This window comes from Chinchilla lanigera, unplaced genomic scaffold (assembly GCF_000276665.1).
Source record: "Chinchilla lanigera isolate Chin_1 unplaced genomic scaffold, ChiLan1.0 scaffold00047, whole genome shotgun sequence".
In the NCBI taxonomy this organism is placed as follows: Eukaryota; Metazoa; Chordata; class Mammalia; order Rodentia; family Chinchillidae; genus Chinchilla; species Chinchilla lanigera.
Window position 1 is genome coordinate 235,772 of NW_004955448.1, and position 19,600 is coordinate 255,371.

Here is a 19,600-nt window from a genome sequence, read left to right on the forward strand (position 1 = left end):
GGTAAAAATCTTGAAGACATAGGGGTAGGCACAGTTCATGAACAAAAACCAAACCGCATGTGAAACACTTCAAAGAATCAATAACTGGGATCTCACCCTACTGAAAAGCTTCTGCATATCTAAACAAATCACCAGCAGAGTAAAAAGAAAACCCACAAACTTGCAAAACATTTTAGCTGACTATCCCTCAGACAAAGGGCTTCTATCTAGAACATATAAAGAATTCAAAAATATCAGCCCCCCCAAATTCAAGACCCAATCCCAAAATGGGCAGCTGAGATGAATACACACTTCTCAGACAAAGAAATACAAATGGCAAATAAATTTATGACAAAATGTTGAACATCATTAGTCACTGAAGAAATGCAAAGTAAAACAACACTGAGATTCCACCCTACCCCAGTAAGAATGGCTAGCATTAAGAAATCAACCAGTAAAAAATACTCGTGAGGCTGTCGAGAAATAAGAACTCTTCTCCACTGCTGGTGGGAATGCAGTGGTGAAACCACTGTGGAAATCAGTTTGGAGATTCCTCAGAAAACTAGGACTAGAGGTCCCATTCAACCCAGCTATACCCCTTCTGGGTATTTTCCCAGAAGATCTAAAAACATCGTATCACAGCGATATATGTGCACCTATCCATAGCAGCACAATTTGTAATTGCTAAATTGTGGAAGCAACCCAAATGTCCATCCACTGAGGACTGGATAAGAAAGGTGTGGTACTTTTATATAATGGAATATTACTCAGCTACAAAGAAAGATAAATTCGAAGCCTTTATAGGTAAATGGTCACAACTAGAGACCATACTCACAAGTGAAATAAATCAGATCTGCATGTGCAAGCATCGCATTGTCTCACTAGTGTAAGACCTAAAAGAGTTAATAAAAACTTAGAGGTATGATAGGCCTTGTAAAATGAAAGGAAAACGCTCATTGGTAAAGGGCTACTGGTATGTAGGAAAAGAGAAGGGAAAGAAGGAGAAATTTTGTACGTATGAATATAGAGGATAGTTGACATAGTTGATCTACAGTCTTGTATTTCTTTGCTGAAAGAAACAGTTAATGAGTCCTTGACTGATCAATATTGCACGTCTGTATTTGTTTTCATGAGAAACCACTTTGAAGATATCAATATGTAATATAGCAAGCCTTGTTAATTTCCTACCACTTTGTTTGTAATCGTATTGTTCTTTTGCTATTTTGTAAAAGGTTGTCTGTCTGTTAATGTTTTCTTCTTTTTATTTTTAAAATAAAAAAAAAGAAGTTCCACCGTTTTTAAGACTGAATAACAGTCTACTGTCTGTATATACTTTTGTTTATTCATCCATCCATCAATGGACATTGTGCTGTTTTCTACCTTTTGGCCACTATGTTTAATAATCTTTATTATCTGGCAAAAAAGAGATCATAAACAGTTCAAAATATGTGTACAGAGTAACTAGAAAAAAATCAGTGTTCTATAAGGAAATGAATATTATTTTAGCAAAATTCTTTTATTTTGCATCAAATGAGCTAAAGTTACAAAATGTAGAAAATGATGGAAGAAAACTTACTATAAAGTAGGTAACATATGAAAACATGAAGCTACAGTAAATATATTCTTACACATTATTGAGACAATGCAGTTATGCTATTCCAAAGGCTACTTGTGATGCCTGGGATCACAACTGAAACAACTGAATATCCTAGCATTAAATACAAGACAGGTACCCAGTATCTCTTCACTTATGAAAATGGATGTCCATGTGCAAATGATTCTATACTTAACAGCTCATCAATCAAAGAAACACTACAGAATCAAGATCTAATTAACATTTTTGAATAGGAGAATTTTAGTTTGACAGCTGCAAACAGCCCTCCCATGTCTACACTGTTATGAGGTGCAAAACAAGGTCATTATGAAGTTACCATTTATAAAATAGTCTATTTAAGCAATGTGCTTTTGCTTCCTCTTCTATACAATAGATATAGTAAGAGCATTTTTTAAAATTTATTTATTTATTTATTTTTGGGTCAAGGTCTTCCTGTGTACTCCAGGTTGCCCCTGAACCATATAGGTCAGGCCGGCCTCAAACTCACAGGGATCCTCCTGAGTGCTGGGATTACAGGCATGCACCAGTACTCCCCGCAAGTAAGAGTAATTTTCTCCGTTAGGAGGAATAACCTCCATTTGCAATACCCAGTTTGCAGCAAACTTTCTACTGGTCAATTTCCCCACTCACATACTGCATATGTAATCTAATAATCAATGCAAAACAACTGTAAAAAGAAAACTAATCCTACAAAGACACAGAATTGTATCATGTTAATAAAAGTGCTATGTAAGAAATGATGATATGGCACAAATTAACAATTTGTGATGTAGGGTGCTGGGCATGGTGGTGCACACCTGTAATCCCAGAACTCAGAGCCTAAGACAAAAAGATCCTGAGTTTAAGGTCAGTCTAGGCTACAGTGGAAGATCCTGTCTGAAACAAACAAAAACTCAAACAAAACAAAACAAACAAAACAATCTGTAGGGAGAATTAAGGATGATGACAAGCTGGGAACTTTAAAACATAATATGGGTTGGGGATACAGTTCAGTTATAGAAAGCTTGCTTGCCTAGTACGCTCAAGAACCTGGCTTTGAACCTCCGCACTGCAAAGGAAAAAAAGAAAGAAAAACAACAACAAAATCCCATAATATGAATACCAAAGTTGTGCTAATTTGCCCACGCCCCAGGAATTCTATGATGCACATGATGAACACACACTTCTCAGTTTCATCTATCGGCAACATCCCTTCTTCTCCAGATGAATTTCTGCCCATCCTTCTTAGTATTTGTTCACATGCTACTTCTTGTAGTCTTTCCCGAGCTCCACTCCACCAGGCAAAACTCTCTTCCTTTCTCACACCAAAGCACTGAGTTGACAATGTTATGAAGAAACCCTCATACTATATTGTCTCTTTTACCAGTTCATATCCAGTACCTAGCACAGTCAAAGACACTGAAAGCTCACAAGATTTTTGATTTACTGAATAGGATTCTAGATTCTTAGGATGGGGAAGAGCCAAAATGACCAACACTTGTGTTCAGATGCAAAACCGAGGCTCAAAGACTGAGTACTTGCCAAATCATAAAGACAGGGTGGCTGTGACAGGACTGATACATAGATAGGTTTCTTTTCCCAATCAAATTCATGTGGGCAGGACTATGTGTGGCTCCACTGGTCCAATCTGGTTCGCCTAGTACAGAACTGGCATGTATACCAGATCATCAATTAAGTACAGTACTTTCTATCAAAAAAAAAAAAAACTATAAACTTTGAGAAGTAGACAAATCCCTAATTTAAAATTTCACATTGGTCATATATCAGTTCTCAGTTGTAAAAATTCTGAGAAATGAAAATAAAATGAGATTTTAAAGCAATATATTATGTGCAAGTATTATATGTGTAAGATTTAATCCTGGTTTCTATTACTAACACTTTTAAATTCAAATGTGGGCCCAGGCTGTAGGGTTTCAGAAGCCTGTCTAGAAAGAATGAATAATGAGACAATTAAAACTGCCATACCAACATCCAAAATCATTATCTGTACAGTGCAGACTATATCAAATGCCAATAAAACACAAGTGACAACTTGCCTTGGTGGAAACTAAACCCAGAATTCACATTTTGCGGAAGTTCAAGTTCATTAGCCAACGCGACACCGCGATTTGCTACCCTAAAAAGAATGACTACTTCCATCAAGTAAAACACGAGTCCCTACTAACAAACACGAAAAGAAACAAGCAGTCTCTTCTGCGACTGTCAGGATTAGCGGAAGAAAGCATGAGTTCTTCCAGCAAATTCCCGTAAGCGGATCCTTAGAACTGCCTGACAAACACTACAGCAGAAGAAAACCAAGAGGGAAAGGAAAGCAGCAACCACCAGCACCCCCTGCAAGACACTTCTCGCAAAGATAATGCGGCGGGGCCGTCCCGACACAGGTAAGCAAGCCCCGCAGTGGAAACGCACCACCTGGGCAGGACCCGGGGCCACCTCGGAGGCGGCGGCTCTTCCATGACTCTCGGGTTCCTCTCCAGGAAGGCAGATGGGTGATTCCACTCGAGAGGGAGCCGCAGACCTTCAGAGTCACCCTGAGCCTCCCGGGCGAGACTTGCCTTCGGGAAGGCGGCCTCATCTCAGACCGACGGTTGAGGCCAGGAGCCACCGCCCACCGCGGCAGGGAGCGCCCTGCTGCGGCCTCCCTCGCCCGTCCCCTATCTGCAGGCCAGGCAGGGCTGCTCTTGGCCTCGATCGCCTTGCGGGGCCCCTGTTCCGCCCGTTGCGGGACCGCTGGAAGGAAACCCGAGCTGCAAGGAGGGTCAAGCTGGGCCCGCAGGCCCCTCAGCACTCACCATGGCGACCCCCGGAGCCAGAAGCAAGGAGCACCCTCAGCGCTAGGAGCCTCCCGGGTCAGGTGACGCCCAGACGCCGGTCCCGCCCTCCTTAGCCCCGCCCTCAGTCTACAGACGGCTCCTCGATTGGCTCGTTTCTAGGGACCAAGTCTCGCGTATTTATCGGCCCTGTCACTCAACGCTAGGGCTGACGGATCTGGGGGCTCGGTAATTGCTCCATATGAGTGGTGGGGCTGGTGCAGGGCAGTGAATATTGCTGAAAGACATGCAGAAGGGAAAGGGCATATTTAAAGAGCTTGTTACAAAAGAAGGAACAGAAAGAAAGCAGTTTACCCACGTTATGTACGCCTCCGTACGTGCACTCGTGGCGCGCATGTGCAGAATAAAGACCAGGATTGGCCTGTGTGACGGTCTCAGTCCCCTGTCCCAACCAATCCAGATGCGCTGGAGGTGGGCTCTCCTCTCACTGGCCGGCCGTGCGTCTGCGCGGGGATTTCGTTCCACAGCAGCTGTTTGCGCGAGTTATTCCTGTCTGCGCCATGGTCTCAGGGCTGATCGAACGCCTCGCCTCTCGCCTGGGACTCGCCGACCCCAGTGTGCTGAGGTGAGTCTGTCGGAGCACTACCCCAACCCGGTGGGCTCTTCCTGGCGAACTGAGCCGTGCCTAGGCGTGGTCCGCGCCTTTCCTTTGCGTAGGGCCTGGCGGGGTTGCTAAGGATGCTGGCGCCGGTGAGCGCGCGGCCTCGAGGACTTCCGGCCACCCGCGCGCTTGAGAGGCCTTAGGGCGCCTGTAGGGTCCGCAGGAACGACTGGCCCTGTGGGCTGCAGGGTGGTGGGCAAAGGAGTGAGTGCCGGAGAATTTAGGTCCTTCTGCAGGCTGTCCCTGAGAGCCTGTCGGTGGGGATCCTGGCAAGAACCGTGTCGGAGTTTATGGGTGAATGGGTGGCGTGCTAGAGCCACAAAGCAGACTCGTCGCTACTTTTCTTAAAAGATCAGGAAAGGCCCAGGCGGAGGCATAACTCTGAAATCTGGTTGACAAACAGTGCCAGCCTTGGGAAGGCGTGATGAGAAGAGGGCTGTGACAGAAGCCTTGAGATGGGAAAGATCTTTGCAAGAACCGTGGTTTCCAAGTGTGGTTCCCGATCCGCAGCAGTAGTATCCTGTTGCCCTTGTTAGAAACACAGTCTTGAACTCCATCCCAGGCCTGCTAATCAGAAACTGGGAATGGGACCCAGCACCTGTTTTCACAAGCCCCCGAGGTTTTTATCCTGTACAATAAATTTGAGAACCACTGATGAAAAGAAGGTACCCTGGTTTAACCTGCTCTCTCTCTCTCTCTCTCTCACTCTCTGTTTCCACTTGATCTAGTAATGGGAGAAGGAAAGGAGGATTGTTTAGGGGGGTGCTGAACTTAATCTTGCCTGAAAGCACGTAGCTGCAGTGAGGTCCAGAGTCAGGGCAGTGGCTGTCCTGGGCACATCCCCTCCTCAAAGGATACGCACTTCATTCCCAGGCCCAAATAAATGTAGAAAGAAGTCTACTATTGGCTGTATTTATTGTTACGAAGTGTTGGGCAAACTAACATAAAAGAGTTTTAGTGAACACATTGTTCTCACACCAGGAAAGCAGAGGAATACTTGCGACTGTCTCAGGTGAAGTGTACTGGTCTGTCTGCACATACCACAGAAACTAGCAATGTCATCATGTGCTTGGACCTTGCAGCTGCCTGTATGAAGTGCCCTTTGGACAGGGTGAGTCCCGCTGAATATCCGAATAATCTAAAATTTAACCCTTACATTTTCATTTTTGGTTGGGCTAGACTCAGGCCAAAAACTCATATTCTTAGAATTTTTATGGCTAGTCTTGTGTTATTCTAGATAAATTGAAGGATGATTTTGTTCAGCCAGGTGTGGTGATGCATGCCTGTAAACCCAGAGGTAGAGGCAGGAGAATCGCTGTGAGTTTGAGGCCCGCCTGGGCTACATAAGCAAATTTGAGGCCAGCCTGCACTACACGGCAAGACCTTGTCTCAAAAACAGAATAATTTTGTCAAGTTGGAAAAAAAGTACTTCTTGCAGTGTTCTCTCTATTACCTAGTTTTCCTGTTTTTCTTCATAGAGGCCATCTTCCATACTGCTATTAGCAGTAGCTTCTTAAAGCATATACTTTAAAACCTATGTATGATTTTCTAGTATCACAATATTTAAAAAGAAGCAGCTTTAGAGTCAGGAAGAGTCACATGTTGAAGCCATATCTCAATATCATTTGCTAGGTCTGTGAGCCACCAGTTTCCTCCTCCATAAAGTAGGATAACAATGTCCATTTCACTGAGTTATGATGATTATGTAACACCCGTAACACAGGACCTGTGTCATAATAGATACACTCATTAAATGGTCTAAACATTAAAACAAAGCTGTTATCTCCCGTTAAAGTTTCCAGCCTCCCTTAAACCCTGATTTCAAACTACAGTATTTACTTGTCAGACTTCTACAGTTTAATAACTTGGCTTTAATGGTGCAACACCTGATTTTTCCAGGAATGCTCTTCTGGCAAATCTCTATTGTCTTATGTGACCCCTCCACACACACACTTTGCCATTACATCCTTTATGAAGCTCCCTTTGACTGTCCCAGACAGCTGTTTTTTCACAGTTGTTGACTTTCCTGTTTCTGTCCTTGTTTACCTGTTTTACCTTTCCTTCTCCACATACACATTTCCCCTCCACTCTTATCACTTCTCTCAGTCTTCCCTAAAATATGCCCAATGCCACAGTTGTTGAAAAACCAATAACCATGTCTGCCTCCCTCAGTATTTTTTCCTCCACACCTTAGATATTGATACTGTATAATTATTTTAAAATTGGCTGTGAACAGTATGCGTTACTGCCCTCCTATGGTGATTGCTAATTTTTATTACATGAAGCTAAATCTTTAGGCAGTGACTTGCCACCGAATTAATTTTGAAAAGTTTATACCACATATTAAGTATTTGTGTGCTAATATAGAGAATTTAAGATTTATATCTTTTTCCTTTCAAAGGCTTATTTAATTAAACTTTCTGGATTGAACAAGAAAATGTATCAGAGCTGTCTTAAATCTTTTGAGTGTTTACTGGATATGAATTCAAATATTGGGATAAAAGACCTAGCTGTACAGTTTAGCTGTACAGAAGCAGTGAACATGGCTTCAAAGATACTGCAAAGGTATGGGACTAAAGTACCTTAAATTTTATACTGTTAAAGCAGAATTATCAAGTGGTCTGTTTTGGTTAATTTCTAGTCTTAAATGTAAATAAAAACTCTTCAAAGTAAAAAGGGCTGGGGACATAGCTCAGTGTAAAAGCCCTGGGTTCAATTCCCAGTACTATACCAAAAACAAGAAAGGAAAACTGCAGATGCTAAAGTGACAAAGTACTAATCTCCTGTATTTTAAAACATTGTAGTTTTGGTTGCCTTTTCAGTCCCTTTTGAAATAATATTTTGCTTTAAAATTTTTTTTTCTGGTATGGTTTATTATTTTTGGTATACAGACTGATAGGATATGGTGTGGTAGTTTGATACATGGTGTACAGGTTTAAAGATCAAACCAGATAGTTACCATTTCCATGTTAAGCCTTTAAATTTTTTTGTTGTTGTTGTATTTTTGAGACAGGGTCTCACTATGCAGTTCAGGCTGGCCTTGAGCTCATTTTGTAGCCCAGGCTGGTCTCAAACTTGCAACGATCCTCCTGCCTCAGCCTCCCGAGTGCTGGGATTACAGGTGTGCACCACCATACCCCGCTAAAATTTTTTGATTAACAAAATAATTGTGTCTGTGGGGTGTGAGTGTCTGCTGCACTTGGGGCCCGGGGTAGAGGCACACACAAAACCAGGACACAGGGGATGCAGAGCAGCAAGAGCCAAGTTTGCAACTGCAACTGCATACTGAAGTTTATTTTGTAAGAAGTTTTATAGCATACAAGTGTAGTTTTTCAGATAACATATGAGTACATACCGAGCCAAGTAATTGTTTTTCTGACAGTCTGTTCCAGGTGTGCTCAATAAACCAAGGTCTGTTGTTATCTTATTTTTCTAAAGCATGAGAAGCAGAAAGTTGTCACACCACCACAAGACTGCTCGGGACATTTTATTTTCTACAAGGCCGGGACATTCTATTTTAATCTACAAGGCCTCTGGCTACTTTCCCATATTGTGAAAGTCTAGCCAAGCAAGTTTTCAAGGTTTTGCGAGGGGAGAACATTTTCTCCTCAAGAGGCACAGGCATTCCAGTCCTCATCTCGACCCCAAGTAACCTGCGGCTCCGGCCCACACAAAGGGAGGGCCTAGGGGCCTGAGGATCCTGTGTTTCCCACAGTGGGGGATAGTGTGATACTTCAATACAACTATATAATATGCACTGATGAAGTCAGGATAAATAATATTTCCATCCCTTATCATTACTTGGTGTTTGGAGCCTTTGAGCCCCTCTCTTCTTGTGGATTCATATAATACATATTACTGTAAATTATAGTTACCCCACTGTTCTGTGCAACACGGAAACTTCGTTTTGTGTGTGACATTTTCTTACATGTGTATAATGTATTTTAATCATATCCATGAAATAATTTTCTGACAAATGATTCTGTAAACACTGCTCATCCCTAGCTATGAGTCCAGTCTTCCCCAGACACCACAAGTAGATCTTGACTTATCCAGGCCACTTTTCACCACTGCTGCACTACTTTCAGCATGCAAGTAAGTGTTCCTTTTAATTTTCAGAAGTTTTCAGTTTCTAAATGGAGTGTTTAATTCCCAAAGAGTAATTCTAATATAGCTGATTTCAATTTGGCATATTTTCCCCTATAAATAATGTTAGAAGTGGTGGCCAAGTGGCCAGATTTCAGTTTATCTTATAATATAGCTGACAGCTTTGAACTAGTGTTGCCAGAAATGCAGTTGCCAGGTAGTGGCCATTATATGTAAGCTGGGTATTCTGACTTTAGAGTCTGCTTTTTAAAAGTGATGAAATCTGTCAGAACAGTGGTTATGTGTGATTTTTCTATCATATTTTTTTAAAAGTACTGACAGAAAATGTTCTTCAGTTAATTTATAAAACATTTCTGCAGTAAATTCTTATATCTGAATATTAAAATTGTCAAAAAAGACAAAAAGCAAAAAAAAAAAACAAAAAACTGATGTTGGGTATGGTGGTGCATGCCTATAATCCCAGCACTCAGGAGGCTGAGGCAGGAGGATGGTTGCGAGTTCAAGACCAGCCTGGGCTACAAAGTGAGCTCAAGGCCAACCTGAACTGCATAGGGAGACCCTGCCTCAAAAAAAAAAAAAAAAAAATTGTGTGTTACCTCTGTGTATACTGAATTGTTATCCTGGGAATATTTGTAGTTGTTGAAATCTTTTTCTAAAGTTGTCATCTTGCCTGAAATCTTCCGGGGATAGGGGTGGGAGATAGTTGGCCATTAAAGAATAAAGAAGTTTCTCACTACCTAGGCAATAATTTTTGGTGTGTTTGACTATGTTCACATACCTAGAGCTTATACATAGAAAATGTTTCTTTAAGTCAACAATGATACGTGTTTATAAAGAGGGAGTAAGAAAACTGCAAATGGTCAAATAGCCCCACTTTTGAAGCCATATCAGACTGAGCAAAGAGAGGTGGACAGGTCTGTTATCCTGAATAAGAAGTTTGTGATTTGTATTGGTGTTTGTTGTAGAGAGTTTGGGAATTTTTGAGGAGGTGGAAGGGTGTTAATACTCCTCTAGTATAATTATAAGCAGTATGGACTAAAGTGAGTTGAACACTTAAATGTATTGTGCTTATCATTCTACAAATTAACATCTGAGATTTACTAAAAAGAGTTTTAAAAGGTATGAAGCTCTACAGCAAATGTAGTTTACCTGCCCCATTTGTTACAAAATAGATCCCATGTATATTTTAGCTTCCAATCTAATACATAACTAAATAAAGACCTTAAAAAGGCAAATTCTCATGGTTCTAACTAATGAAATAAATGTGGAATAAAGGAAAACTAGATAACTGCGGACTCTTGATAAAGCATGGAGGAAGAGGAAGTAAGTTTATAATCTGGTTGGCCAAGGAAGAAAACTACTGGTCCTCAAAAAACAATGTTTGAAATTCTTTTGTAGGATTCTAAAACTAAAAGTGGATAAAAACAAAATGGTAGCAATGGCTGGTGTGAAAAAATCCATATTTGACCGACTGTGTAAACAGTTAGAGAAGACTGGACAGCAGATTGACAGTGAGTATTCTGTAGTTCAAGAAAATGTAGACTTGCTGGCAGAAGTCAGATGCTTTCAACTTGCATACTGGCTGAGTTCTGTATTTAATGTGGGCCAGATTTTAGTGAGAAAAACTGATTTTTCTATTTTCAAATAAAGTAGGAACTTTCTAGAAACCTATGATTCCATGAATACATGACTAGAAAATAGATTCTCTGTTAGTGTGCTGTGATGTTAAATGCCAATCTCCATATATATAAGCTAGGAGAGAAGTGATATTCAAGTTTGACAACAGAAGCAACAAGAAAAGGAAAGGGCAAGGTCATTTGTCTTTTCTTTGTCCTAGTCTTTGGCCCATCAAGATAACTAATGTTTGTTTATGAACTAAAATATGGCCTAATACTAAAATGGAGAAGAGGAGAAAAATTAACCCACTAATACTTTTTTCTTTTCTTAAAGAAGAAGGTAGAGATTTAGCTAGGCCTCTGCGGAAGAAAAAGCGTACAGTGATTGAATCACTAGCAGAGGGTAAGTCTTACTAACACTGTACTGAGACTGATCTTGAAATTAGTACAATGTGATTAATGCAGTGAATAGTCCTGTGCTATTCTAGCAGCTGACTTGACAAGAGCAGCCTTGAAGTAAATCCTGACCATGAATCATTTGCTAAGACCAATATTCTAAGCAATGATGAGTGGAAATAACAGAAGTATTGTGTAATTCAGAATACATCTGAAGCCAAAGAGCCTGAGTACAAGTCTACCACAGTTAAAAGCTTTAGACAAAGCAAAGTTTCTAACAGAATTTGAACAAAGAATGACTCATGAATTGGGCAGCACTCAAATCAGAAAGAGACTCAGATTGCTCAAAGAGACTCAGTTTTTATAAACTGAACCTAGAAACAAAGTAGAGAAATGCCTTTATGGACTGTGGCTGTGCATTTGCTGTATTTGGGCATGCCGTGATGGGGGGGTCTCTTATTGTGACTGGCTGAAGCTTGTTTTGTTTCGTTTTCTTCTTTGGAACAAAAATGTTTTCTGGTTAAGTTCTTATTTGTTTACATAGGAGCTCCATCTACAAAGACAATCTGGCTGGTGGCCTTTTTATTGAGTTTAACACCACTTATTGGCTATGTGAGTTTAAGAAAGTCACAGAGTCTCTGTGAGATTTGCTACTCTATAAAATACAATATTAGCACTCACTTCATTAGTAAGGGTTGAATGAGATAGTTTGGTAAGTGTTTGGCTCAGTGCCCATCAAGCACAAAGTAAGTGTTTGATAAATTTTAACTGATTGTGTTGGACTGCTAGGAGTGTAAGGAGGAGAAAAATGAGAGTTGCCATTTTATTTCAGTATCTTACTCCCTACTGCCTTAACTGCAGTAGATACTTTGTACAAGTTTACTTTTAATTTATTTCTAAACGTAAGAATTTTGAAATTACTTTTTGATTTTTTTCTCACAGAAATAAAGAAAGTAGAAGAAATCCCACATAAACGACAGAAAGATGAAGATGTGACACAGGATTATGAAGAATGGAAAAGGAAAATTTTGGAAAATGCTACCAGTGCTCAAAAGACTACAGCAGAGTGATTTTAATTTCCAGCCTGAGATGTACTGCAAACCTATATTTACTGCTACCTCCAGCAAGGATTGAGGGCTTTGGGCTTTGTTTGAACTTTTATGCCAAGGTTTCTGTTGCTTTAATAGCAAAGAAGCCATTATTAGAGCTGAGTAATGGGCAGTGGGCTGCCCTGGCATAAGCAACATTAGATCAGCTGCAGTGCCTCACACATCAGATCCCTGTAGGGCAGGCTGTCTTATAACAGGAAACGGCAGCCACTTTGCATTTCTGTTGTGTCTTATGCTATAGGCAGTCTTCTGTCCCATCTAGAATGTAAGATTTTACTTAAGTTTTTGGTAATTGTTTTGATTTGACTAAGTATTTTGTACAACCTAAATTAATAAATGTTATTTTTTTGTGCATTCAGGTTGCAGTTGTCATCAGTTTAAAGGAATCCTTGTTGGACCGGTATCTGTCTACTCTGGCAGGAAGAACAGCCCAACTTCCTGTACAGTAGTCCTCACTGCTCACCAGAGCTGACTTGACTCAGATTTTCTGGGCTTTAAACCCTGTTCAGCCACACCTGTGAAACAAACTGATTAGCTTCTTTATGCCTCACTCATAAAGTAGGAATAAAAATGGTGATACCTCTTGGAATAATTTGGAGGTATACTAGAGCCAATACACATAGTGTTTAGTACAGTAACTGCTATAAGTATTTAATATAATTAGGTAAGTTATACTTAAATTTTGTAGTAAATACTAGATTAAAAGAGCAGTTAACTGTGGAAAAGGACCTTTATGATTAGGGGCATCATACCAAGTTGTTAGGATCATCATACCAAGACATGACTTTGTCTAAAGAACACATGATCTAGCTAGGCCTGATGATGTACACCTATAAACTCGGCAATCTGGGAGGTTGAGGTGGGAGGATCTTAAGTTCTAGTCCAGTGTGGGCAATTTAGAGACTTAGTGATACCCTGTCTCAACAGATAGGCAGGAAAGGGATATATAGCTCAGTGCAAAGGTCCTAGATTCAATCCTCAGTACCAAATAAGATGTAATTAAATTTTTCCATGATGAAGTGATTGTACCAATCTATTCAGAATGGCATCAATACCTACTACGTGGATGTGGAGTGACAATGATTCTTTTCTCCCTTGCTCTTTTTTTTTTTTTTTTTTTTTGTGAGAGATCTCAGTCTGTAGTCCAGGCTAATCTTGAAATCAAAAACTCAAGCAGTTTTCCTACCTGAGTAGCTGGGACTGTAGGTATGTGCCACCCTGCCTGGCTTTCCTGGCCCTTTTTACCTGTCAAACTTTAGCAGATTGAAACTTGGGAAATAACACAATCTAATTATCCCAAGATAGAAATAGCATCTAACAATAGCCATTTCTCCCTTAAAAACAGATCAAGACTTACCTGAGCTTCAGTTTCTCCATTTATAAAATAGATCCATGTGTCTTGTGAGAATTAAAGGTAATACATATAAAATGTATGGTATTTGGAAGGCATTCACTAAATACTAGCTGTTAACCACTACAATCTAAAATGAGTAAGTGAATATTCCTCATTCAGGAAGATCCAGTTTTTAATTTGGTGGCAAGTTTAGATTTTTAGATTTGAGTCAAAAAGTAATATGCTTTTATCACATAAAATTAAGTACATACATTTTAAAAAGTATGTATATATATAAAATTTCCAGTTTTACAAGTGTATGGTTAAGTTGTTACATTGTTTTGCATACAGGCTCCAGAATTTTTTCATCTTGCAAAACTGACTATCCATTCCTCCCTCCCCTGGGCTCCTGGCAGCTAACATTTTTTCTGTCCCATACTTCAAATAAGTGAAATAGTATTTGGGACTGATTTATTTCCTTAGTATAATGTCCTCAAGTTTCATCCATGTTGTAGCTTGAGTCAAAATCTTCCTTTTCAAGATTAATATTCCACTGTATCAAAACCACTTTTAGAATATATTTATCCTTTGATGGGACACTTGGGTTGCTTCCCTCTCTTAGCTACTGTGAGTAATGCTGCTGCAAACATGGGTGTACAGATATTTATTGGAGACCCTGCTTTCCAATTTTGGGGGTTATATACCTGGATGTGGTATTACTGTGTCATATAGTAAATTAAAACTTTTTGAGGAACAAACCATAGTGTGTACATTATATTCCCACTAATAGTTACAAGTGTTCCAGTTTCTCCTTACTCTTGCCAGTGCTTATTTTCTGTTGGGTTTGGTTGGGTGTTTGGGTTGTTGGTTTTTAAGTAGCCACCCTAATGGATGCGAGGTTAACACTTATTGTGGTTTTTGTCTTTCCCCAGTGACTAATGATGTCAAACATCTGTACTTACTGGCTGTTGTCAAATTTTTTTGCAGAAATGTACTAAAACCTTTTGCACTTTTTTGAATTGGCTTGTTTTTTGTGGTTGAATTGTTCTTTATATATTGTAGATATTAACCGTTATCAAGTATACACTTGGAGAATATTTTCTTCCATTGATCAGGTTGCTTTTTACTCTGCTGACTGTATATTCATGCACAGTTTTTAGTTTTGATGTAGTCCATTTGATGTACTTTCACTGTTTTGCCTGTACTTTTGCTTTCATGTCGAAGAAATCCACTGTCAGGAAGCCTTCCCTCTCTATTTTAAAAGTTTTATAATATTAACTCTTACATTTAGGGCTTTCATCCATTTTAAATTAAAGACATTCACTTGGAAGATTTGGTTAAATCTGCTGTTTCTGGGCCTTATTTTTATAAGTACAGTTTTTGATCACATTCAGCTCATTACTCATTCCATCTGTTTCAGTACTGCTTTTATTGTTTTTTAAAAAAACTTTTTGGAAGCTTAGTTCTGTTACCAAAGGTGAAATTTAAAATTAAAATCCCCAAGTGTCTCTAATATATCTTTTTCCTGTTTGCTCAAGTCAGGGTCCACACTTGATATTGTTTTACTAATTTTTTTATTATAAAATCACTACATGCTTGTTAAAAACAAATTCAAGTGGTTCAGAAAGTTATGAAAAGTAGAATTCCCTCTCCCAAGCATAAGAATTTCCCCTCCTAATCACTCACTTTTCACACCCTACTTTTTAAGTTTCTTGCATATCCAGTAACTTTTTAATGCACATATAAGCATGTGTCTCAGATCTGAGTGGATGATACCATATATGTGTTCTATAATTTTTAAACGAAAAGATGGCTCTCAGTACATCTAGATCTATCTTTAACATCTGTGAGTTATTCCGCTGTAAGGATGTGGCAAAGCACTTAACTCACACAGGCAGGCACGTGTTGTTTCCATTTGATCACTAGCAACAGTGCTACAATGAACACTGCATAAATTTCTGTATACATGTTTAAGTGCTGAGTGATAATGTCTAGAAGTGGAATTGCTGCATGGTGGGCATAACATTTAGATACCTATCCATCAGAAATAGGAATATACTGTTTTCCGCACACCTCTATCTTAACTCTAGCCATCTGGTCAGTGAATAAAGTGGGCCCTGACTATCTTTTAGGGTTTCTTACCTAACAGTTTTCAGTCACTATTGTTCTTATCAAATGAAGAGAAGTCCCATATAAGTAGTTAATACCATCACGGTTGTAATCTAAAATTTTGGGAGCCAAGTACACACTAGCAAATTAGAGAACTAAAAATATCCAGGAACCTCAAGCTTCAAAAAAGCTCCTCTTTAGGTCAGGTTTGTTCATTTGATTTTTGTTTGTTTTGCTTTTGTTTAGTATTGGTTTTGGTTTTGGAGAAAGGGTCTTGCTACATAGTTAAGGCTGGCCTTGAACTAACTGTAGCCCAGGGTGGCCTCAAACTCCCGACGATCCTTTTGCCTCAGTCTGCTGAGTGCTGGGATTATAGGCCTGTGCCACCACTACACCCAGCTCTTAATTTCAGTTAAGGGTGACATGGGAAAGAAAACTAAACCAATGCCATTTTATTTTATTTTATTTTGTTTGTTTGTTTTTTGTCTTTTTGAGACAGGTTCTCGCTATGCAGTTCAGGCCGATCTTGAGCTCACTTTGTAGCCCAGCCTGGCCTCGAACTCACAAGGATCGTCCTGCCTCAGCCTCCCGTGTGCTGGGATTACAGGTGTGCGCCACCACGCCCGGCTTCTCTAGTGCCATTTTAAAGCTTAAGTTTCTGTTTCCTTAAGTTTGTTTCTTGTAAATGTTGTCATAGTTACCTAACCCGATACCACCCCATGCTCTGTCATAAGACTGCATGTCCCCTATGTAAAATGTCAAACACCTTTGTTTATCACAAGCTAAGCCCATGCTTTGTAGTATTTCTGTAGTTGCACTAAATCATATCAGCACCACCTCCCCTAGACCTGGAACTGGAAATGTATGACTATTCTTCCCTCCTGCCCTTCAGGGTCGTGCTCGGTCACGTACTGGGTGCCCACCACTGGCCCCCAATAAACTTGCTTGTCTCTGCATCCAACCTCCACCAGTGACTCAATTAAATAAGCACCTCTGCCTCAACAAGGGAGTCTAAAATCCACCTTACCTCTCACTTGTGTGGGCCTTCCTAAACATACCTCTTAGAGAAGCTTTGGAAAGAAATGGTTGCTTAAGGTAACAACAGCATAAGGAGAAAAAAATTAATTAAAATTTGGTAGATACGGTACAGGATTCTACATTTGCCCTGTTGAATAGACACCACTAAATGTGGCTATTAAACACTTAAAATGTGACTAATGCAACTACAGAACTGAGTTTCTAACTTTATTAAATGTAAAAACAGGTACTTAATTAAATTATTGGGCTTAAGTATGTTTATCTTTAGTACATACATATTTTCCATAGTAAATTTTATGAAATCCAAATACAAATTATTTCCACTGAAAACTTAGCATCTAAATGAACATACATTGCAAGTATAAATTACATACCAGGTTTTAGAGCCTTAGTATGAAAAATGTTCATAATTTTATGTTGACTACATATTGAAATGTTTTTGATATATTGGATTAAATAAATTATTTCAGTTAATTCCAGTGAGTACTTTTAAAGGAGCTACTAGAAAATTTTAAATTATAAATGTGGCTCATAGTTCTCCAAACAGTGCTGCTCTCGAGCAAGGTAACTACATTTTTCTGAGAGGAAGATCATAGCATTCCACAAAGACCTCAAACCCCAAACAGAATAAGGACTACCACACTAGCTGGAATTGCAAAATAACCTCTCTTGCTGCCCCCAAAAACCTTTGCCATATGGAGGGAGGCACATCTGTAATCCCAGAACTCTGGGAAGCTGAGGCAGGAGGATTCCAAGTTTGAGCCCAGACTGGCCAATTTAGCAACTTAGCAAGACCCTGCCTCAAAATAAAAGGCTGGGGATGTGTGCACAGGCCATGTTTCAATCCTTGGTATTATTTTTTTTTTAAAGCACATTTTCATAAAGGTAATTGAAACTTAAAAAGTAAAACCAAATCACCGTTACTGTCTCATTAAAAGCAGCTTCAAGCACCATCTCTTGGTATGTTTATTTATTAGTTGGCCAATTTGGAGCAGGCCTAGACATGCTGATACAGAAAAGCTTAGCTCCTTGACAAGAGTGAGCTTTCCAAAGCAAAGTTACAACCCAAGAAAGTCTTTATTCTGGTGAAGGGAAAATCCTGAAAGGCTGTGAAACTGTTGAATGTCTAATTAAAAACTAAGGCACTACACCAACTAAAACAGCTGATTGGAGAAGGTAGTGGAAGTGAACTGGGTGTGGTGGTGCATGTGTGTAAACCTAGCACTCAGAAGCTGAGCCAGGAGGATCACTATAAATTGGAGGCCCACCTGGGGTACAAAGTGAGCTCAAGACCAGCCTGAACTATATAGTGAGACTCTGTCTCGAAAAAACAAAAACATCAACAGAAGTGAAGAAATTTTAAAGTGTTAGCTTTTAAATAATAAAGGATTCCTTTAATAAAGGGGTAAAGTGCTGAAATGAGCCAGGCATGGTGGCAGGAGGTTTGCCACAACAAAGCCAGCACGGGCTACATAATGTAGTGAAATGCTTTCTAAAAAAAACATGCTGAAATGTACACATGCAGAGTTTGTGAATGTTTTAGTTGCTCACCACATTGAGAAGAATGTTATCTCAGTGAATGGGTGATATGACTTGTAATCCAGGTAGTAAAGATTTTACATACACCAGTATATAAGAAGTACATATTTAGGGGTTGGGGATTTAGCTCAGTGTTCAGAGTGCCTGCCTGGCAAGCGCAAGGTTGTGAGTTTGATTCCTGGTACCGGAAGAAAAACAAACAAACAAAAAAGTATATATTTAAAAATCACAACACTGAAAGTCATATATCTTTAATAAAGTAGTAGAAGAGCACTTCTTTATTGCTTCATACTGTATCATTTTTGTGTTTCTCTCAGAAAGGTGAACATCATTGCATTCTTATCTCACTTCATATCTTGCATATCAATTTCCAGGCTTACAAGACCAGAAGTTCATAATCAAAAAATGAGGGTCAAGACCGCAGAGGTAGGAGAGAGAATGAAGGTGGGTATAGAATTTAAAAACACATTCAAAACTTTCAGATTTAATCACTTTTTGGCCTTTTGTCTAGCATCAAGTGAAAAATTTTCAGATTTAGTCACGATTGATATATTTTGAAATTTTACACAAAATTAAAGGAAGTGTGTTGGTGTTGATTCTTAAGAAAATATAAGTTAAACAAGTTGGGAGAGATCACTGTCTAAATCCATACAGCTTGACACTAGAGTAGAAAAGTACAAGATTTTCTCACACATAAGCAGATCAAAATTCTAGGAATTCTTTGCAGTGGAACATTTGCACTGGAAGAGGTAATTGTGAGAAACATGCCCTTGCATAATAGCTAAGTTTCAAATTTAAATTTGACATATCCAAAGTAGGGCCTTTACTACTTACCTAAGCATGCCTACATTTTAATACTTGAAAAGTAAACACAGCGTTTCAAACTTAGTGATCCTATAGGGGGAAAAAGTTTCTAAAATGCTTTCTTCACAGTCAAAAGGAAAGCAACAGTCAACTTTATTTTCTTTTTACAAAATTAGAAGAATTAATACTAAAATAACATTATTTAAAATCTTGAGTCATCTCTTCAGATCAATAATGGCGTCAGTAATTTCTGGGCAGAAGGGTTGATTATTAAGGAGAAATTGGAAATTTCCTTAACCTATTGGCAGCAGTCACCACGTAGAAATGTTTCTTGAGATAGGAGAAAGAAAAGAAAAAGCATACTTTTAGAGCTTTAAAAATAAAGTGAAAGGAATCTAGCCACTTGAGTTTGTTTAAAATTGGTAATCTAAAGAAGAAAATAAGTTTCTAGAATAATTACAGTAGAACAGTCCTGTGACCTTGAGGGATGTTTGGAGTGTGACAAGAAGGTAAGATATATATA

At 39.2% G+C, this 19,600-nt stretch overlaps 3 protein-coding genes across 6 annotated transcripts in view; 1 reads left to right on the forward strand and 2 right to left on the reverse strand.

Moving 5' to 3' along the window:
- Positions 1-4,493, reverse strand: part of Vps35 (VPS35 retromer complex component) — a 32,683-nt gene extending 28,190 nt beyond the window's left edge. The window contains exon 1 of the mRNA XM_005392978.2: positions 4,387-4,493. Coding sequence (XP_005393035.1) covers positions 4,387-4,389 — 3 coding nt within the window. The 5' untranslated portion in view covers positions 4,390-4,493. The remainder of the gene's footprint in view (positions 1-4,386) is intronic.
- A 253-nt stretch (positions 4,494-4,746) lies between these two features.
- Positions 4,747-12,608, forward strand: Orc6 (origin recognition complex, subunit 6). 4 transcript variants are annotated; one of them, XM_005392976.2, is made up of 7 exons: positions 4,751-4,990; positions 6,008-6,137; positions 7,428-7,591; positions 9,032-9,121; positions 10,532-10,644; positions 11,084-11,152; positions 12,088-12,608. In XM_005392976.2, exons 1-7 carry the CDS (start codon positions 4,926-4,928, stop codon positions 12,213-12,215), a joined length of 759 nt encoding a protein of 252 aa, XP_005393033.1. In that variant the 5' UTR covers positions 4,751-4,925; the 3' UTR covers positions 12,216-12,608. The 4 variants fall into 4 exon arrangements, with proteins under 4 accessions (XP_005393031.1, XP_005393032.1, XP_005393034.1 ...); XM_005392974.2 differs by lacking the exon at positions 6,008-6,137 and having other exon boundaries at positions 4,747-4,990; XM_005392975.2 differs by lacking the exon at positions 6,008-6,137 and having other exon boundaries at positions 4,747-4,990; positions 11,087-11,152.
- Positions 12,609-18,508: 5,900 nt separating this feature from the next.
- The window catches only part of Mylk3 (myosin light chain kinase 3), a 33,172-nt gene continuing 32,080 nt past the window's right edge, over positions 18,509-19,600 (reverse strand). The window contains exon 13 of the mRNA XM_005392981.2: positions 18,509-19,407. Within this exon, the coding sequence (XP_005393038.1) occupies positions 19,348-19,407 (60 nt within the window). The 3' untranslated portion in view covers positions 18,509-19,347. The remainder of the gene's footprint in view (positions 19,408-19,600) is intronic.